Below are 18112 nucleotides of genomic sequence, written 5' to 3'. Positions count from 1 at the left end.
AAACATGCACATATGAAGCAAGTAGCAAAAGCCTGTGGACATTTATTTTGCCATGGATTATTTAATTCAGATGAGCCACATAGATTTATGCCCCTTGTCCTTAAGTTTTATTGTGTTTTGCCCTTGAGTGCCCTCCTTTCTGTGCTTAGAGTAAGGTTTGCTTCCCTTCAATCATTTCAGAGCCTCTCTCCCGTAACACTCAGAGCAATCAACCAGAACTATCTGTCTGGAGCTACAATGTACCAGTACAAACAAAAGGAGAAAGAATGCTTTCAAGGCCTTTTATGTTGCTCTCTTCATACTGTGATGGACTACTTGACAATTGCACTTTCTTCCTCTGTTTTACAACAAAGAAGGTGTCATCAAAAAACCAAAAATACATATTTACATTTATATGCTGGCCATTAAAGAATGTTTTACATCACTGTATGAGAACCTTTCAAGGTATCAGGTTTCTTGATAGCTGCTTGTCCAAAGAGATTCAAGAAGGCCTTTGAAAACCAATTTCTGCAAGCTGCTCTAAAATCAAGAAGATAAAGCATAGAGCATGTGTTACTTAAATGCCTTCATTTAATCTTTGCTAATCTTCGGTGTGGAGCTATATGTAAATTGAGGAAAGTAGTAGGTAGAATACCTGGTAACTTTCCTAACTAGATCTACTAGCAGTAGGAGTCTTCTGAAGTGGTTCTGAAGACTTAAATTTGCTCATGGATCAAAAGATGGGAAATGAAGTATGATGGGACTGAAATCCACATGAATGATACAATGTTTTGAGTTTTAATCGTACAAGGTTTTCAGTGCAAAAAAATTTCAGATGACTGTTTGCATAGTTTGTCAATACTCAGTTAAGTCAGATTTTAAAGGATATTTAAACATCTAAAGATGTGGCTGTTTTTGGAAAAACTTCTGCACCTGATTTGGACTGAAATCAAGACAGCCAGCAACTTTTGAAAATCCCAGCTGATAGGCATCTTTATTCTCAGTCATATAAATAGGGTTTTTTCTTCTCTTTTTAAATAGTCTGATATTGTGGACTGACTTAACAATTTTGGTTTTGGAGGGCAGACAACATCAATTTGTTAGAAATAAGGAGTAAGTTTTCCTAGTTCAGCCTCAAAGATCACTGGAGCTCAGGGCTTTTGGGGTTGCTGCAAATCATTGTTTTCAGTTCTGACTGAACTGTAAGACACTTCTCTTTGTTGCCACTATGGGCATTTTGAAAAGTTGTCTCTCTACCCCTTAGTTCAGAGTTAGAAAATCACAAGTACAGCTTATTGTACCAGACATACTATTTGGGTATTGGCTTCAGGTCTAACTGAAATTTTGCCTTAGTCACTTCTGGAGAGAAAAGGAAGTGCCATTCCACAATGTGATTTCCTTTTGACATCTTGAAACAGATGAAAAGCCTATATATTCCTTAAAGAATATATTCCTTACAGGTCTTCTGAATGTAAAAGAAGAGAGAGTACGAATGTCTTTAACAGGCTTTAAAAGTAATTAACAAATTGCGTTTATTTACTATGAGTTAATACAAATTTTAGGTGATTATTCTGGAAAGGTGCATACAAAGTTCGACTTAAAAGCCCAAATCTGTGCTTTCCAAGTAACATGGGACCAAGTTTTCAGTTAATATACAACATGCGTGTACAAAGCACATATTAAAGTCAAGAGCTGTATACAAACGGGATGTATCAGGAGCGAGCACTATTAATGTTCTCAAAGTAAGAGTTTTCATACTGTCAGAGTGTTGTCATGACTTATCGGTGGAGGTTTTGGAAAGAAAATTGAATAAATCATTTATATTAGTTTTTAAGAATCTAGCCAGCTTCTGTTAAATGAGCCATTCTGCACCAACTGTTGTTGTTTATTTGCCATATTTAACGTATTCCTCCCCTAAAATACTAAAAAATAAACCCAAACAAAAAGCCCCACACTCTAGATCAATATTTTAGACAGGTAATTCATTTACAGGGTTGAATACAGTTATATGCACACAAGTATGAATATACGTATGCAGATGTAAAAAAATTCTCCTTATACGTAGATTTAATGGTTTCAAGTTTAGGACGTGAAGACAAGGTGAAACTAATGTAGCATAACTTTCATTTTTTATCTGCAGGTGTGATATCTTACACGGAATATTTATTCCTCTTATGTATTTTAACAAGTAAGTATTTTTAGAAAACAAACACCAAAAGATTTCTTACAAATTTCTTAGCTCTAAATTGTTTGTTGTATGTTAAAATATTCTTCCCCTCCCTGCATATCCCAATATGGATAAAACAACATCATATATCTCTATGTCCATTTGAACATCTTTTATCCTACTGGAATCTTCTGTTGTGTTTAAATGTTGAGGAAGCCAAGTCATACTCTTCAGCTAAAGCCTAGTTAAGAGCTTAAATTTATTTTCTTATTTGACGTTCCTACAAAACTTCTAGCTAAATTTGCTGGTGTTCATAAGGGGCACTGAGTATAGGGAGAAGGATACCCATTATTCCTAGTTTGTTTCACCTATTAGTGCAAAATGGGTAACAACAAGACAATTATGTTTGAAAACACTAACAAAATTAAATAATTATCCTTGTATCACCCATAAAACTTTAGAGTTAGAATAACTTACAGTTCGACTAAATAGAGCCTGATACACAATTTATTTTGGTATTTTAAGAGGTGTTTTTTGGGAAGGAACAGAGTTTTGTATGTAATTAAACCATTTCTACTGGATTCATTACTGAGTTTTTTTCAGACATGATCTGGGTTCCTGTTTTGAATCAGAACAGGAACTTGACCCGAACTTTTCCTGTCTCCAACTCCTGGATCAATGGATATTTTTTCCATTATTTCTTTGTTATCTGGGTTTACTTATGGCCATAATCCGTCTATATTGTATATCACTGCGCATCACCAAAATGTTACCTAAAGGTTCAGTTACAGGTGCCTTCAAAGTCCTCATGTTTCAGAAATAATTTAAAATTCTAACCTGATCTCAAATTTCAATGTAAACAAGAAAATGCTGGTTATATTTAAACAGAGCATTTATTTTGAACAGAAGTTGCATCCTGTAACTTGTTTGCAAAATCTTTTAAGGTGTCTTTTGGAATACTGTTTTTTCATGTAAAGTTTATTTTCTGCAAGTCAGTGTTTTTTAACATGGACTCTGCTATGAACACTCTTAATTACCTAACCAGCCATTACTGTGAGATATTATTCTTGGATATTTTGTGTTCTTTTTCTACTGTTATGAGCATGCCTTCTGTTGGCATAGCACAAGTAATACTGTTTTACAGATGTTACAGTTTGCATTTACTACATACACAAATGTATTTATTTAAATTAGTTCAGGGTATGGCTTTTATAAATGAATGCTGAATAATTTCTTAGTTTTATATTTGCTTTCTTTCCAAGCAAATAAATAACTGAATGGATTTTGGTTTTTTTTTGGCAGAGCCACATGCAGGGTTTAGAATTGCTTTCAACATGTTTGATACTGATGGCAATGAGATGGTGGATAAAAAGGAATTCTTAGTGGTACGTATATTTTCAGGCTTTGAAGTAATCTTGAAACTAATGTGATGGTATCAATAGTCATGAGAATACAAGATGTTCTTCACTGAGTGCCATTGTTTATCTGCCTTATTTAATATAAAGGGTTATTATAATATAAATTGAAAATAGTAGCTCCTTCTTACAGTGCATGGATGTGTTATATATAATGATTTTTGAAGCTTAATTCCATTCTTTATTCTGTATCTTTTTAATTGCTACTACATTCATTTATAGTTTAAGTAATATAACTGTGCCAGTTGTCAGCAGAGTTATTTCAATGCTATAATGCTGAAGGGAAAAGAATCTTTTCCTGGGAGACCACTTGACTTTGTCATTCGTTCTGCTAATAATTGCAAGTCACCTGAAAATACCGACTGGCATAATGTGACACTATCACCTGTTTTGGACAAGATTTGTAATTGAATAAATCATACTGTATATATATCTAGTTCAGTCCATGAAATCCATATGCTAAACCAATTTGCTAAGCTGGGGTTCAGGTACTTCTTTTAAGGAGAATATATCTGATAGCAGAATTGACTTTGAGCTGAGTAATTTCCTTGTGCTTCAGAACAGTTGACAGGACATCTAGAACTTGGTAGTAGTTTTGTTGCATCCAAACTTTGGTTACACTAAAAATTTGAATTAAAGTATTTTTCAAACCAGAGCTTTACACAGATTATAGCAAACCTTGGATTAATTAGCAAAAGGGAAAATAGAAAAAAAACCCAATGCTTTTAATGATTTAATAAAACAGAATGTAGTGAAAGAGGGTGACAACTTATTTTTTTTATAAAAATGGCTTCCATCACAACAGCTAAATGGGTAAAAATACAGGAGGCTTTGTCTTTCAGAAACTGATGCTAAAAATGGAATAAAATAAGCATATAAAGTGGGGAGCAAGGACAACATTTAACTATGGATATCGCATCTTTCTAACTATGCTTTTATAGTCCACATCCTGCTATATATTTTTATTCTCTGTCACAGTCCCTGGCAAAATATTCTCCTAATTCTTTTTCTTTTAGGAGTCTTGGTGTATAAAAACAAGGGAGAATGTTCAAACCTTAAATGTACTGTCCTCCTATGGTTATATTTAACAAATTTGTGTACATTAAACCTGAGCGTCACTGCTTCATTAGGGTATCAGTGACACTTAAGAATTTCTTGAAGACGTGTAAGTCAGAATGTTAGATCTGAAGTGAAAAAGACTAAAATAGGTGGGTAGATAGATAATGTTTGTGTAAATAAAAGCAAATATGACAATAGAAATTGAATCAGCTGCAGCTGTGATAGAGCTGACCCCAGAACATATATTTGGCATTTGCTTCATCTTGCTTGAATATGATGCATCATATCCTGTGTGCATAGAGGCAGGAGACTGTTTAAAAGATGCCATTTGAGGTCTGTCCAGCATTTGGAAAATATTTATCCACTGATGACAGGCAGCTGTCACAAAATTGGAAGTATAGTTCGTACTATTCAGTTTCACCATTAAAGATACTTTGAAGAGCTTTGTTTAGGGATCACGTGTTGTGTGATTCTTGAGGAGATTATTTACATGTAGCGAAGGGTTGAAAAATACTTAACTTTTCTGATAACAGCTTCAGTATTTTTGGTAAACTAATTCCATGGTGTTTGTGTGTTCCTCTTTGCTGATGTGATAGGGGTGAGGTCAGGAAAGGGGATTGTGTTGCCTTGTTACAGGAGATCCTATTATTGCTGCCTTCAGCAGTCAATCCCTTACCCTGTTTCAAACAATGTTGCTATGAAAGTACTCCTAGACCCTTTTTGCATTCACTTTTTCACTCACTGGTATCCTATAGCACCTTTTCTGAACAAAAGAGCCATTTCCAGAAGTTTAGCAAGTGCTTTAATGAGTTATGCAACAGAATCCTACTCCCTTTGCCTCTGTGGCGGGGGAAATACATCCAAGGATGCATTGCTTTATACCTGTCTTTCTTGGTTTTTCAATTACTGCCACTCTTTACTCCTGCTTGATGGCTTGTCCCTTCAGTTTTCACAAGGGATTTTCTTTCTACTTATTTCTCTTTATTTAACTTTTCTTTCAGTTGTGGGTTGTAAACTGTGTAATACTCTAGGCCATCCAGCTAAATGTCCTATCATGACTCTCCTTGTCAGCATAAGTTACAGTAATTTATGCCTGTAGCTTTGCCAAAAATTAGAAAAAATGTACCAAGATCTATAAATTGATCCATACTCAAAAAAAGGTGTAGTGACACACAAAATATTCTGGTCTGTATTTGGATTATAGGACATTCCAGAACACTTTAGTCAATTTTGGTAATTCATAAAATGTTTTTTATAAATGTGTTTTATACTTAATAGCTAAACACTGTATTCTTTTGTTTCAATATTGTCATAACCCTGCAGTAAATCTTGCTGATCCCCTTGTCTTGGGTTGAGCTGGCAGAATGCCAAATGCCCAACACAGAGAGAAAGGGTCCCCTCCAGCCAAAGAAAAAGGAGGGAGAGAAAAAAAACCCCAAACCCGAAGTAGCAAACTTCTTATATTATACAAAAGAATGACAATTAAAAACAGAATATGATATAATATATATACATACAGATGTGAAGAAAGAAAACCAGACTAACCACAATAGCTACCAAGCCACCCAGCCAAATAATACAGATTCCAACCACCCAAACCCGTCAAAACCTCTCAAAAACTCTTCCAGAGAAAACTCCCAGCAAGAGAGGAGAAAAATTAACAAGAAACTGTTCACCTCCCTAGATAACACAGCGGGGATGGTGGCAAGGCCTTATCTTGGCGGGTCTGAGGTCTCTCCCCAAAAGAGGCAGAAGCTCCACCTCCCTCTCTTTTTATACTTCGTGACACTTCTTGATGATGTCAGATGATATGAAATCCCTCTTTGGTTGCTTAAGTCAGGGGATGCTTGTCCCTTCTAACCTATGTCACATCCTCTGGGCAATCTGTATGTCTGAAATCTTGTATCCGAAGTTTTCTCAGGAGTCATGTCTTAATGTTGAGATAATTTGTGAATGTGGTATTTTACAAGACCTGAAGGTATTCTTTGAACAGGCTTTAAAAAAAGGTACGATAAATTGTTCTTGAGTTACTACTCTATTTGAGTCTGTTGCTGCTGAAGGGGAATGTTTCACCCCCACCAGGTGTTTTTATCCCTCCTTTGTGCCAGCAGGAGTTAAGAACAGATCAGGCTGGAAACTAACAATATGAAAAAAAAAAGATTGATCCAGCTGTGTACATAACCACACAAGTACTAATTAGTACCCAAGAAGAAAGGATATGTCTTGAGCTGGTGAAAAAGGATGGAACTCCGCATTTTTATATAGGTCAGATTGGCTAAATAGGGTGTTTTTAGTATTTTGTTTCCAAGTAGAATTGTTAGCCTTACTTTGTGGAAAAAAAATTTCCCTTTTCCTTTCTGTGGGATGGTTTAAGTCACAGAACATGAAGGCATGACTATGAGCAATAAAGCATCTTTGGCACCCTGATATGTTAGTAAAGAGCTACATTTTAATACTGATTGTAGTGATCCCCATGATGAAACATTGTTATGCATGTGAAATAGCCTGAACACTAAATATGTACAAAATGACTTGGTTTTTAGCTCCAAGAGATCTTCAGGAAAAAAAACGAGAAGAGAGAAAAACGGGGAGATGAAGCAAAACGTGCAATGCTGGTAAGTAAAGTCAGAATAGTTGCATCTGGTCATTGGTTTGTTTTCTTCAATGTAGGATAAAAGTGCGTGTGTATATATTTGACTAATCAATTCTCTTTTAAACACTAAATTCATATTGTTAGAAGAATATGCATAACCTTATGTGTAAAAAAACATATTTAGCCTAAACTGCAGATACTGAGTAATAAAAAATATAGAAAAAGAAAAGAAAAAATAGTGTTTAAGTATGGTTATGACTTGTTATGACAGTAGCATTGATTCCATTTGGAGTCTGTAAATCTAGGGAAAAGTGAACAGTACTGACCCAGTGTTACTGTCTATAACAGTAAGAGATCTCAGTGGCAAGACCAAGACTCTTGCTGTCATAACTAACTAAAGCTCTTTATGTAGGTGTACTGGCCCTGATGCTTGTTATCAATATAGTAGTTTTAAAATAGATTATGAAATGTTACAAGTGAACTTAGATTTTATATTCAAGTTTAATCCTTTAATAAATAATACTTATGACCAAAATATTTTCAGTTGTATCTATTAATCTGAATAGATTTATATGGAATATTGGGTACTCACATGATGTCAAATTTGCATTTCTTATGGGCATAAAAAAAGTAAGTCAGAAATAAATGAGTCTGTGGTGTTTTTTCTGAAGGATGGGAACAGTAGAAGGTATTTATTTTATTGTTGGAGAAGTAAAAATCAGGCACAAATCTCTTAAGCCCACAGCAGAAAAAAATACATTCCTTTGCAATTTGCATATTTATGAAAAAATTCTTTCCTATAAGAAACATTTTGACAAAGAGCTTTTTAAACCTTCGCTGATCATAAAAAGATTTATTTCTTCCCATCCAGAGACACCTATCCAGTTCAGCTTTTCAAAACTCTGGGTCAGTTATTGAATCTCTCACACTCTGTTTATTTTGAACAGAGGAAACTTACACGCAAAGAAAGAGCTTTTGGAAAACATAAAGTTCGCAAAATGTCACATTTCTCCTTAGAGTATTCTCTACAAATCTATTCTGTTCTTTTGAAAATATTAAGAATGAGATTGAAAATAAACCATTTTTCCTTCTCTGTCATTTTGAAAACACACAAACAAAAAGACTAGTAATATATAAAGATTTGCTTGTCTTAACCTATTCTGTTGTCTTTTTTTCCCTCCCTTCCTTTGTCTTCATTCTGACATGTGACACGTGGCTTGGCCCATTTTTGGTGTATGTCAGCGCCTTCAACTTTATGGATATCATACTTCTACTAACAGTGTATGTACTCTAATTCTTTTCAATAATGCAGTCTTCACCAGTGAGATGAAATAATATGCTATAAGAAAATTTACTATATTTATCTTTTTCATGAAGTAAATTCCTTCTGCTAATCTGCAAAAACATGAGGGATAAAAGACTGTGCATGCTCATTGCATGCACTGAACATGCAAGCCTACCAGGAGGAAAGGTTTCTGTCTTTATTTATATATGAAGGAAAAAATATTTTAAGGGAGAGTACAAAATAGATTTTAATAAATCATAGACTTGTTTTTAATTAATGTGTGTAAATTAAGTCATTCTGCATGAGTCATTTGGTTCAGCTCTGTCTTGTTTCCTTGTGTATAATGTGAAGTAATAATTAGTCAAATGAATCCTTCACCTCTTTGTAACCCCAAAAAGGGAACCTTCCTATTTTTGTGCTTCACTTACAGAACAAATACATAAGAACTTTCAGTGCTGAACTAGAATAGGATTTTACAGAAAGCCCCTGTATTATGTAGCTGACAGTAAACTTCAGCCATTTCTGAGAGGTGGAAGAGAGAATCAGCAAGAGAGAGATCTAGGTGTTTTAATGTCTTCATCATGACCTGATGAATTTTTGGATCATGGCAGAAGCAAAACTGATTTTAAAAAAAAGATTGATTTGATGTTTAAATGGAAGAATTAATTTTGTTTTGGTATGATTATTGTGACATTCAAAGTGACGGGATGGAATCTATGAGAATTAGATGACTAGTGAAATTCCAGTTTTAAAATTTGTTTCTTTTTACAATCACTCACAGGTATGCACAGTTTCATTTCCTGTGAAGTTGGCACGTACACTTTAAACAATATGCAGAAACAAAGTCTGTTGCATTGAAAGGTTCAAGGGAGAAAAAAGTGCTGTGAGAAAAATGTGGTAGAATATGTAAGGCCTTATGATTCAGTGGATTTCAGATCAGGCATTAGAGCAGTGAAACACGCTGTACAGCCGTTACCATATTCCTGTGCTGCCGCTATTTCAAACTGAAATCAACCCAGTTAGGCATTAGTAATTTAGAAATTTTTCAGCTCTAAGTAAAAAAAAATCTCCTTCTAGACTCCAGCCATGTCCAAAGCCTTTATCAAGATGATGCCCAGGAGCTCTCCGTATTTTTTTTCCCTCCTACTATCTGAATGGAGATCTCCATGCAAAGGAAACTCGGGTGTATAGGAATTCACAGTATCCAATAAATTGCCCACCCTCAAAACCCAGTATTATTTAGGGTTCTATTTCTCCTACTGAAACAAGAAGTGTAGCAGCCTTTTCAGATACTCAGGACCAAGGAGATGGAATCCTAAAGTTCTGGGAAAGTCCAACGTGTTGTGTTGGGCCATTCTCCTCACTTTGTCTTACAAAATAGTTCTAATTTTTTGAAAAGCGTTCAGGTCTGTAGGCCATAGAAAGCATAGAGTGATGTTTTAAATGGGTTAAATAAATGTTTTAGTATTTTCATTTGAAAATTCCTTCCAGCCATGTTCTGGTGCATACTGCATTTGTGTCTAAGACTGCTTCAGCATGTACTGCATGAGAGCTTTCACTGGCCAAATGCCAACCAGAACATGATGATCATGGTGAGATGCATGTAATGAAAATAACACACCCAGAAGTACTAATTCCATTGACTAAAGTAAATCTCCAATAAGAGAACAAATTCAGTGATTAGTTAAAATAGATAATTACAGAATTGTATGTGTGGAAGAATGAGGTGTTGTTCATTCACATGACAAGGTAAGTTTGATCATCAGATGTGCATAGTGTTTTCCTGATAAGTATGTTACAGTTGAAGTTGAACTTGTTAGGCTTGTTTTTTTGCCTTGCTTTATTGGTGCCAGGATGCAATCCTGATTATTGGATGAAATTAATTTTATATAACTACTTGTATGGTGATATTTATATTTTGACCAATGACAAAATGAATTTCTAGGTATATAAATTACTAAATTTTGGAAAAACAGAATTGTTAGAAAAAAACCTAGCAGAACACTTATGGGCATTTTCACATGTATTTCTAATAAATATTTTCACTTTTTGCTTTCTCTGTTTTATTTGGGAAAGTGGAGTCTGGTGATACTTTTGGCACAACCAAGAGTAATAAGCAAATAGCTGTAAACAACCAGTGCTCCTTTAATTTATAAAGTGTGATGTAACTGGGTTGACGTTTCTCTTCAGAAGCAAGAGAACCAAGCCATGCTTTTGAAGATCTGTTGGAAAATATTTTAAAGTTTCTAAGTGGTTTTTCTGTCATTCTTTGTTTTTCAAACAACTGTACTTCTTGAAACTGCAGGTTCTTAAAACAGAAGGAGAGGACCTTGTCCCCAGAAGCTACTGGGATACTTTGAGACGTAGCACAAGCCAAGCACTCTTTTCGGACCTTGCAGAGGTATAAGACAACCTCTGTCTCTGGTCCATAAACAGACTGCTATTTTATTTATTTCTGTTCTGATTATTTTCCTGTTTTGTGCATCTTATTTCTTCTCTTCCTTTTAATTACTTTTTTTTAAGAAAAACCCTGAAGGTTCTCAGATGAAATGCATTTGGTTCCATGCAGTGTGATAATTGGAAGTTGTGATTTTCCAAGAAAAAGCAAAGTTACCTTTCGAAAGAGTTGGAAGATCAAGTCCTCTTCAATCCTCAGAATAAGAAGCATTTTTTAACACTCATAGTGATGGTATCTTTATGTCCTTATTGTGCTTTTTATGTAGGTTATCAGAGCCTATCATGCAAGAGTTTTTTTAAGTATTGGAGAAAGGCAGGAATGTTTTAAGGTAACCAAAACATTAGTCAGTCTGTGTTAATATTACACAATCATTATGGATGTCTAGAAATGTCACTGAGCTGTCAAATTAATTTCCATAGTGCTTTAAATTCTAATAATTAATGTTTCATGATCTGCTTCCAGATAATTAAGTCATTTATTTGTATTGGTAATTTCAGAGGGTCATAAAATTAGATCATTTAGGCTTTTCTGTACCCCATGCAGTGAGAGTGATTGCTCTCCTGGTTGTGTGGCATTAAAGGAGATACAGCAACTCTCCACTGACTCTGGTCTCAAAGTCCTATGTTTCCTAGGCAGGATCATAATGAGAAAATAACAAGGAACTGAAACACACTCCAGAGTAAAACAGTCTTTTCCTTTGGTTCGTAAGCAATGTGTGCTTCATATTAAAAGTAATTAGTGTTTTGTCCCTGGTGTTCCTCTGCAGAAGCTCTTGAATAACCTGAGGACTTCAGTGGACTTATTTCTAATTTCTAGGCTAAATTTATTGGTGGTCCTTTTATAGCAGTCTTTTGTTCCTTAATTTCTTCTTTAGTGTTAATCTTCTTACTCACAGTTGTGTTTATAAATGCAGTCATAGCCCTCAGTTTTAATCATCATAGGCCAAAAAAAATAAGGTATTTTATTTTTCTCTTAAGGTAGAACCTACATTTCTCAAGTATCAAATAGGCCTTTTCTGTATTTCTTTCAGCTTGGATTCATTTACCCTTAAAAAAACCAAAATGTAGTTTACATAATTGAGTTTTATAAGAGTATTTATAGCAATATCCAGTGTCATAACACATAAATAGCACTCTTGCAATAAAACAGTATACCCAGCCTCTCTTTTCTTGCTTTTATGTTAATGAGGTCCTGAACTATTAGTCCAGTTATTAGTCCTTATTTATTCCACCAGTTTTTAAAGGCCAGAATATCAATGCTCTTGTCTAGTCAGCTGAGGGACACAGAAGGGAGAGAACGCTGCTCCTTTAATTGACTGTTTAGGAAGGTTGAGGCATTGAGTTCTCTGAATGAACTCTCAGTTACAGTTAGCTGGCATTAATTCAGTCCCAAGTGTAGATGGACTTAAGTTTGGTAATCTCTATACACATTTAATTTGAAGAGAGAGGTTTTTTAATATCTGATGTTCTCAGACTAATATCTGTAACTACACTGTAATTGAAACTTAACAGCAGCTGTGCTCAGCATCAGTTTAAATTCTCTGTAAACTGTATAAAAAGCCTGTCTGCCTATTTGTAAACCATTTTATGAAGAAAAATCACGTTCTGCATTTGCTCCACTGACAATTTCCTACTTCTCACCATAGTTATGTTTATCTTGCTTGGTTTAAGTTTGTGTCAACTGACTTTCATCCGTATTCTTATCTTTTCCAGGTACTCTTGCATCTGAATAATACTATAGGTATTTGTAGTACTAAAGTGGTGTAAAGCTAGGTGACACTGGAGTCTGTGTTGTTTCATAGGCTTTTGAGAAGGCTATGTGTAAGTGGAAATGGAGAGTAAATAAGGTTTCTTGCTGTGGGAATCAATTTGAAAAGGTCTCTTTGAGGAGAAAAGTTATCACCTCTTGTTTCTTTTTAGGACAACATGCGATACTGTTTCTGCTTTTACTAGTTCAGTAACTACACCATCATGTTGGAATATGCCACTTACCACTGAATTCAGGTTTTGTGCTTATTCCTAAATTAATAAATGAAATTGGAAATCAGTTATTTAGCACTATTGAAAGATCAAGAAGTTGCAGTAAGAAAGCTCTTATTTAATTATATGCATACTTAATTATTAGAATATGTTGCTACAAGTGGAATCAATGCTCATAAATGTTACCTAGTTTTAGTCAATCCTTTTTAATCTTGAGCTTGAAATTAATTTTGCAGAATATAGAATAAATAGATTTAATGCACTATAGGTTAGGAATTCAAGAGGAAAAGATGTTGCCGTTATGCAGCAAGCCAATAATGTGATTGAAACACTTGTCTTCTGTTTGTCTCTTTACCTGTATTTGTATCGCAGTTTGTGTAAAGGGAAAGAGAAGGCAGCAGGATTTTATTTTCATTTAAATGACCACAAAATACATTTGATCAAAACTGATGCTCAGATTTGCGTACATGGAAACGTGTGGTCATTTAATTTTCACTGATCTAAATTTTTTTTTATCATGAACAGTATGTAATAGCTTTAAATAATTAAGGCTTTTGGTTTTATCCTTGCTGCATAAGAAGGAGAATTTATTTAATGCTATTAATGCAGAAGGAGCACAGGAGTAGTTTTCAGCTGCCTGCAATTCTACAAAGAAGCATAGTGGGTTGAATTTCTGGAGTGAGGTTTTTGTTTGGGGTTTTTTCATTTAGTGGGGCCAACCAAATGGGAATTGTGAAAAGTCTTACAGATTGTATTTTTTTAAAATGGTTCTTTAGATATGGCCGAATGCAACCTAAGTCTAAGGTTTTGAAATGTTTTTGCAAGATGAAAGGCTGTAATTCACATTTGATATCTCTTAGGTGTACTTGAGGGAAGTTGTTTGAATGTGCTTAGGGATTTAATTGCTTAAAAGACATAAAAAATCAGGGTATCTCCATTTCAGTATATTGTGTCCGGTAGTGGAGGATAACAATATTAAAAGACAAATAGTGATTACTTTTCTGAATTAGTTTGCTGACTTGAAGAGCAGAGCTGTCTTAATTGAAGGGCATGAAATATCTGTCTACCTCTGTATGCATGCACTATGTCATCTTATTTCTCCCTGGAGAAGAATATGAGAATAAAGAGGAAGGTAGGGTACATGAAATACTATCTTGAGAATCCTAAACTGATTATACTAAAGAACAGAAGAGTCTCTCTCGTTTCTTTAGATCTTGGATGTTGAAAGGAAAGGGTTTGTGTTGTTACTGCCTTGTGTTTTCCCTTGTTGTTGATGCATAAATACTCTTAATGGATATTGCATTTGGCATTTTTTATAAACTAGTATTTAAATTTGAAATTAATATAGTATATTTCAGAGAATGTAGTATGAAATGTTTTTTCATGGTTTGTGGTTTTTTGTGGTTCATGGTTTTTCTTGGTACATCATAAAATGTTTTTTTTTGTGATGTTGAAGTATTGTTCAAAATTCTTTCCCGGTTTCTTCACTTTGGAGTTTCTTGATCTTATAAATTCATAGCCTCTTCAGTTATGAAATAAAGTCAGACTTACAAGACTCTGAATGCAGCTTGCAGGTTTATACATATATATCTTAATAGAGCTCTACAAACAGTTTTCTATACTTAGGTTAAATCCCATCCATTTATCATTTATCAGTATGGTGATAAATTAGTACTGTTACATCTCCCAAATACTTACTAGGTACCTGTACTGTGCATTCTGTTTTGTACTGTAGCATAGGAATCAGCACACAAAGGTCCTCGTGGGTGGTAGCTTGCTTAGGAAGAGCAGAGACTACTGTCTCCCACACTTTGCTTTTCATAAGATCTTGTCTTTGTAAGAAAAATAAGAGCTCAGACAGAAGATTCTCCCTAAGCAGACACAGTAAGGAGACTAAATACATGAAGTTTTATATTTCAGATGTTGGCAGATGCACATTAATGGCAGGACAGGACACTGCCATGTTGGAATACTGTGACTTATTTAAGAGCCTTTTATTACTGAATTATTCTTTTAGGTCTTCAGTAAATGAAGAATTTCTTTGTAGAAGTAAAATCAATGCATGTAGACACCACAAGAGGGCAATGAGTATGTAGGAGAAAGTGGAATGCTATGCAACCACTATACACAGATGATAGTTACTTCTGTTTGTATTCCTGTTTACAACTCTTGATATTACAAATGGTCAAAATTAATTGGCTTTATATTCTAATTCTGGCCTTCAAAGTTTTTTGTTATTTATTAAGGAAAAAGTATTAATACACATTCAGAGATCTCTGTCCTGTGCAGAAATCATGTACTCCGTAGATGAGAAATATTCTTAAGACAATGAGTCAAAATATTACTGCATTATTTCAAAATATCTTATGATTCTGTTTTTTTAAATATGTTTAGGCACTAAAACTGTAATAAAAAGTATACCTAATTGATGTGAGTGGGTTTGAAACACAATCCCATACTTAATTTTGAAATATAAAATAATGAGTGTATGAAGTAATGTCCTTTAATTTCTTCGTAGTTGCATAGTAGAAAGGAAAGGAGATTTTGTACAAAGGGAGTTACGTTTATGGTTTACCTCAACTGACAGATTTTTTTTTTTTGTCTTTTGAGTTTCTGGTTTTATTTTTCATCCTTTCCCCCCACTTCATTTCAGCTTCTATTATATACTATTTTGTTGCATTAAGTGTTTTCTACTAAATGCAATTAACAACTAATGCCACTTTTTTTGTGAAAATTGCATGGCAAAGTTAATGTAATGGATTTCAATACTAAAATCTTTTTAGGAAAGTGAACATAAAATGCAAACTCTTTCAATAGAAAGATCTGTTGTAATGATAAGCACTCTTATATTATACTTCTGTATATGATCCCATGATGGTCTTTAATTCTTTTTATTCTAATATCTAAGCGTGCAGATGATATTTCAAGTTCACTGTCAGATACTACACTGCTTGTACACTTTTTTGGCAAGAAAGGAAAAGCTGAACTGAACTTTGAAGATTTCTATAGGTGAGTCTCAACATTGTTAATTCCTTGTAAAAAATACTTGCATTATTCTAATTAAATGTTTATTATATTACTGTATATATGTCTTATGCAGGCATGTTGATGAGGTTTACATTTCCTTTGTGTGTGTTACATATAAAAAGAGCAAAACAAAACAATAAGTGGCCCAGCAATAAAAAGTCCTCTTCTAATGCTGCTGCGCTTGCAAGTTTTATTAGCACTTGTGTGCATAGTTAGTTTGAGGTAGAGGGGTTAATACGACAGCCCTGTTCTTATTGGTATTTAGGAACTTTTTTTCTTGGTTATGCAAGGATTTTCTGAAGATATCATGCAGGCACCTTAGATCAAACTCGTTTGGGTAAAAGTGAAAACACAGTGGAAGCTATTGACTCAGTTATTATGCCAGTAAAATTAGAATTTAAGAATTTTAAAAAAATTAAAAAATACTGAGAGAATGCCATAAAAACAAAACCATAAAACTATATGCTTCTTATAATTTAAATAGATGCAGTGTTTGGCTGTTGCTTCTTCAGTAAATACTCCATGAAAAGTCATGAAAAGTATCCAGTATTTCACATAATATAAAAACTCTATCGTCACGTGAAATTGTGATGGGAGTTCAAAACAGGAAGCACAAAAGAAGGTAAATTTTCAAAAGGCACCTAGTTAAAATATTAGAGGTTGTGTTTGACAATCAGATTAATGTGAACTCCCAGTGCGCTACTGTGACTAGGGAGCTAATTTCACCCCGGTTGTGAGACTAGGACATCAGACAGAATCAGGGAAGTTTTGTTTACTTTTTGTACATAGCTGATTTTATACTTGGTATCCAGTTTTGGTGTCCAGAATATACTAAATATGTTGTTACATTAAGAAGAGTTTGTAGAAATATAACAAGAATAGTAAAGTATTAAAAGGTTAAATTGAAAAGCTGGAAGAGCTTATCATACTTGGCTTGTTAAAAAGACAAAGGTTAGGTTAAATTGCAAGCTGTAAGTAACTACATTGGGAATAAATGTTGGGAATTAATTTACTACCGTGATGGAATTTTGAGTTTAGCATATACAAATAAAGATCAGTGACCCACTGAAGAAGAAAATCAGGCAAATAAAAACTAGAATTAATTTGGAAATGTAAGTATTAACTAATTTTAATCCTTACTACCATGTTACATCATTGTGTTAAGATTGTTGTGTTAGAAAATACGTCAACATAGAGAAGTGATTTACTGTCAGTGCTGCAAAAGAACTAATTTGTGGCTCATATTCTACCAGTCTTTTAAGAACATGAACAGCAGAAATGTAAAATATGACTATTCCTTCATGTTTATGTTTGTGCTTCAGATTTATGGATAACCTACAAACTGAGGTTCTAGAGATAGAATTCCTTTCCTACTCTAATGGAATGAACACCATCAGTGAGGAAGACTTTGCCCATATTCTTTTGAGGTATACAAATGTGGAGAATACATCAAGTTACCTGGAAAATATGCGCTGCAGTATTCCTGAAGAGAAGGTAATTGTTAGCAGTGGGCCACGGCATGCAGTCCCAGTGTCATTAAGATGAAAACATAGCCTTGTTGGACTGAGTGAGATTCTGTCACTGATTTACTTAGCACCAGATTTTTATTCTGGTCATAAGCTTTGTCTTGTCCTTTAGATTACTTGCTGAATAAAAAGCAGAAGAGTAAATAGCGTGGAATTTTGTTCCATAGGATTTAGCAAGTAATATTTTTAAAGCTTACATAAAAATAAATTTAAATAGTAAAAACCACAGACTTTATAAAGAACAATTTTCTAGCAAAGAAGTATTTAAAAAACGCTTTTTTCCCTTACTGCTTCTCTTTTGCATTGCCACTGGAGAAGCGCCTCTTCAGAAATAACATTGACACCTTTTATCTTGTTTTATAATCTTAATAATGGATTACATGTATATAATTATTAGTGGGTATATGGTTTATATTAATGACTGAAGGGACAGAAATGATAATATAAACAGTAAAGGACCTGAGATAGATAGTCCTTCATTTGTTTACAAACAAATACATTATCAGAAGTGTATCAGAGAGAAATGTAGTGGCAATTATGAATCAGTAATAACCAATAGGATAATATTAAGAGTAGCCCTTCATATAAGAGCTGTTTTGGGTATACTTCTTCCGTTTGCATTTT

General features: G+C 34.1%; 1 protein-coding gene across 8 annotated transcripts in view; it reads left to right on the top strand.

Moving 5' to 3' along the window:
- The window catches only part of MICU3 (mitochondrial calcium uptake family member 3), a 52531-nt gene that overhangs the window by 19143 nt on the left and 15276 nt on the right, over positions 1–18112 (top strand). For 2 of the 8 annotated variants that reach the window (XM_071556420.1, XM_071556422.1), the window contains exons 5-12: positions 2120–2167; positions 3449–3531; positions 7164–7235; positions 8456–8494; positions 10804–10899; positions 11222–11284; positions 15844–15944; positions 17285–17456. In XM_071556420.1, the coding sequence (XP_071412521.1) occupies positions 2120–2167; positions 3449–3531; positions 7164–7235; positions 8456–8494; positions 10804–10899; positions 11222–11284; positions 15844–15944; positions 17285–17456 (674 nt within the window). The remainder of the gene's footprint in view (positions 1–2119; positions 2168–3448; positions 3532–7163; positions 7236–8455; positions 8495–10803; positions 10900–11221; positions 11285–15843; positions 15945–17284; positions 17457–18112) is intronic. The other 6 variants (XM_071556423.1, XM_071556424.1, XM_071556427.1 and 3 more) reach the window with 4 other exon arrangements.

The sequence above is a fragment of the Pithys albifrons genome, chromosome 5 (assembly GCF_047495875.1).
Source record: "Pithys albifrons albifrons isolate INPA30051 chromosome 5, PitAlb_v1, whole genome shotgun sequence".
In the NCBI taxonomy this organism is placed as follows: domain Eukaryota; kingdom Metazoa; phylum Chordata; class Aves; order Passeriformes; family Thamnophilidae; genus Pithys; species Pithys albifrons.
Note: the sequence above shows the minus strand (reverse complement) of the source record. Positions and strands in the feature narration are given on the sequence as shown.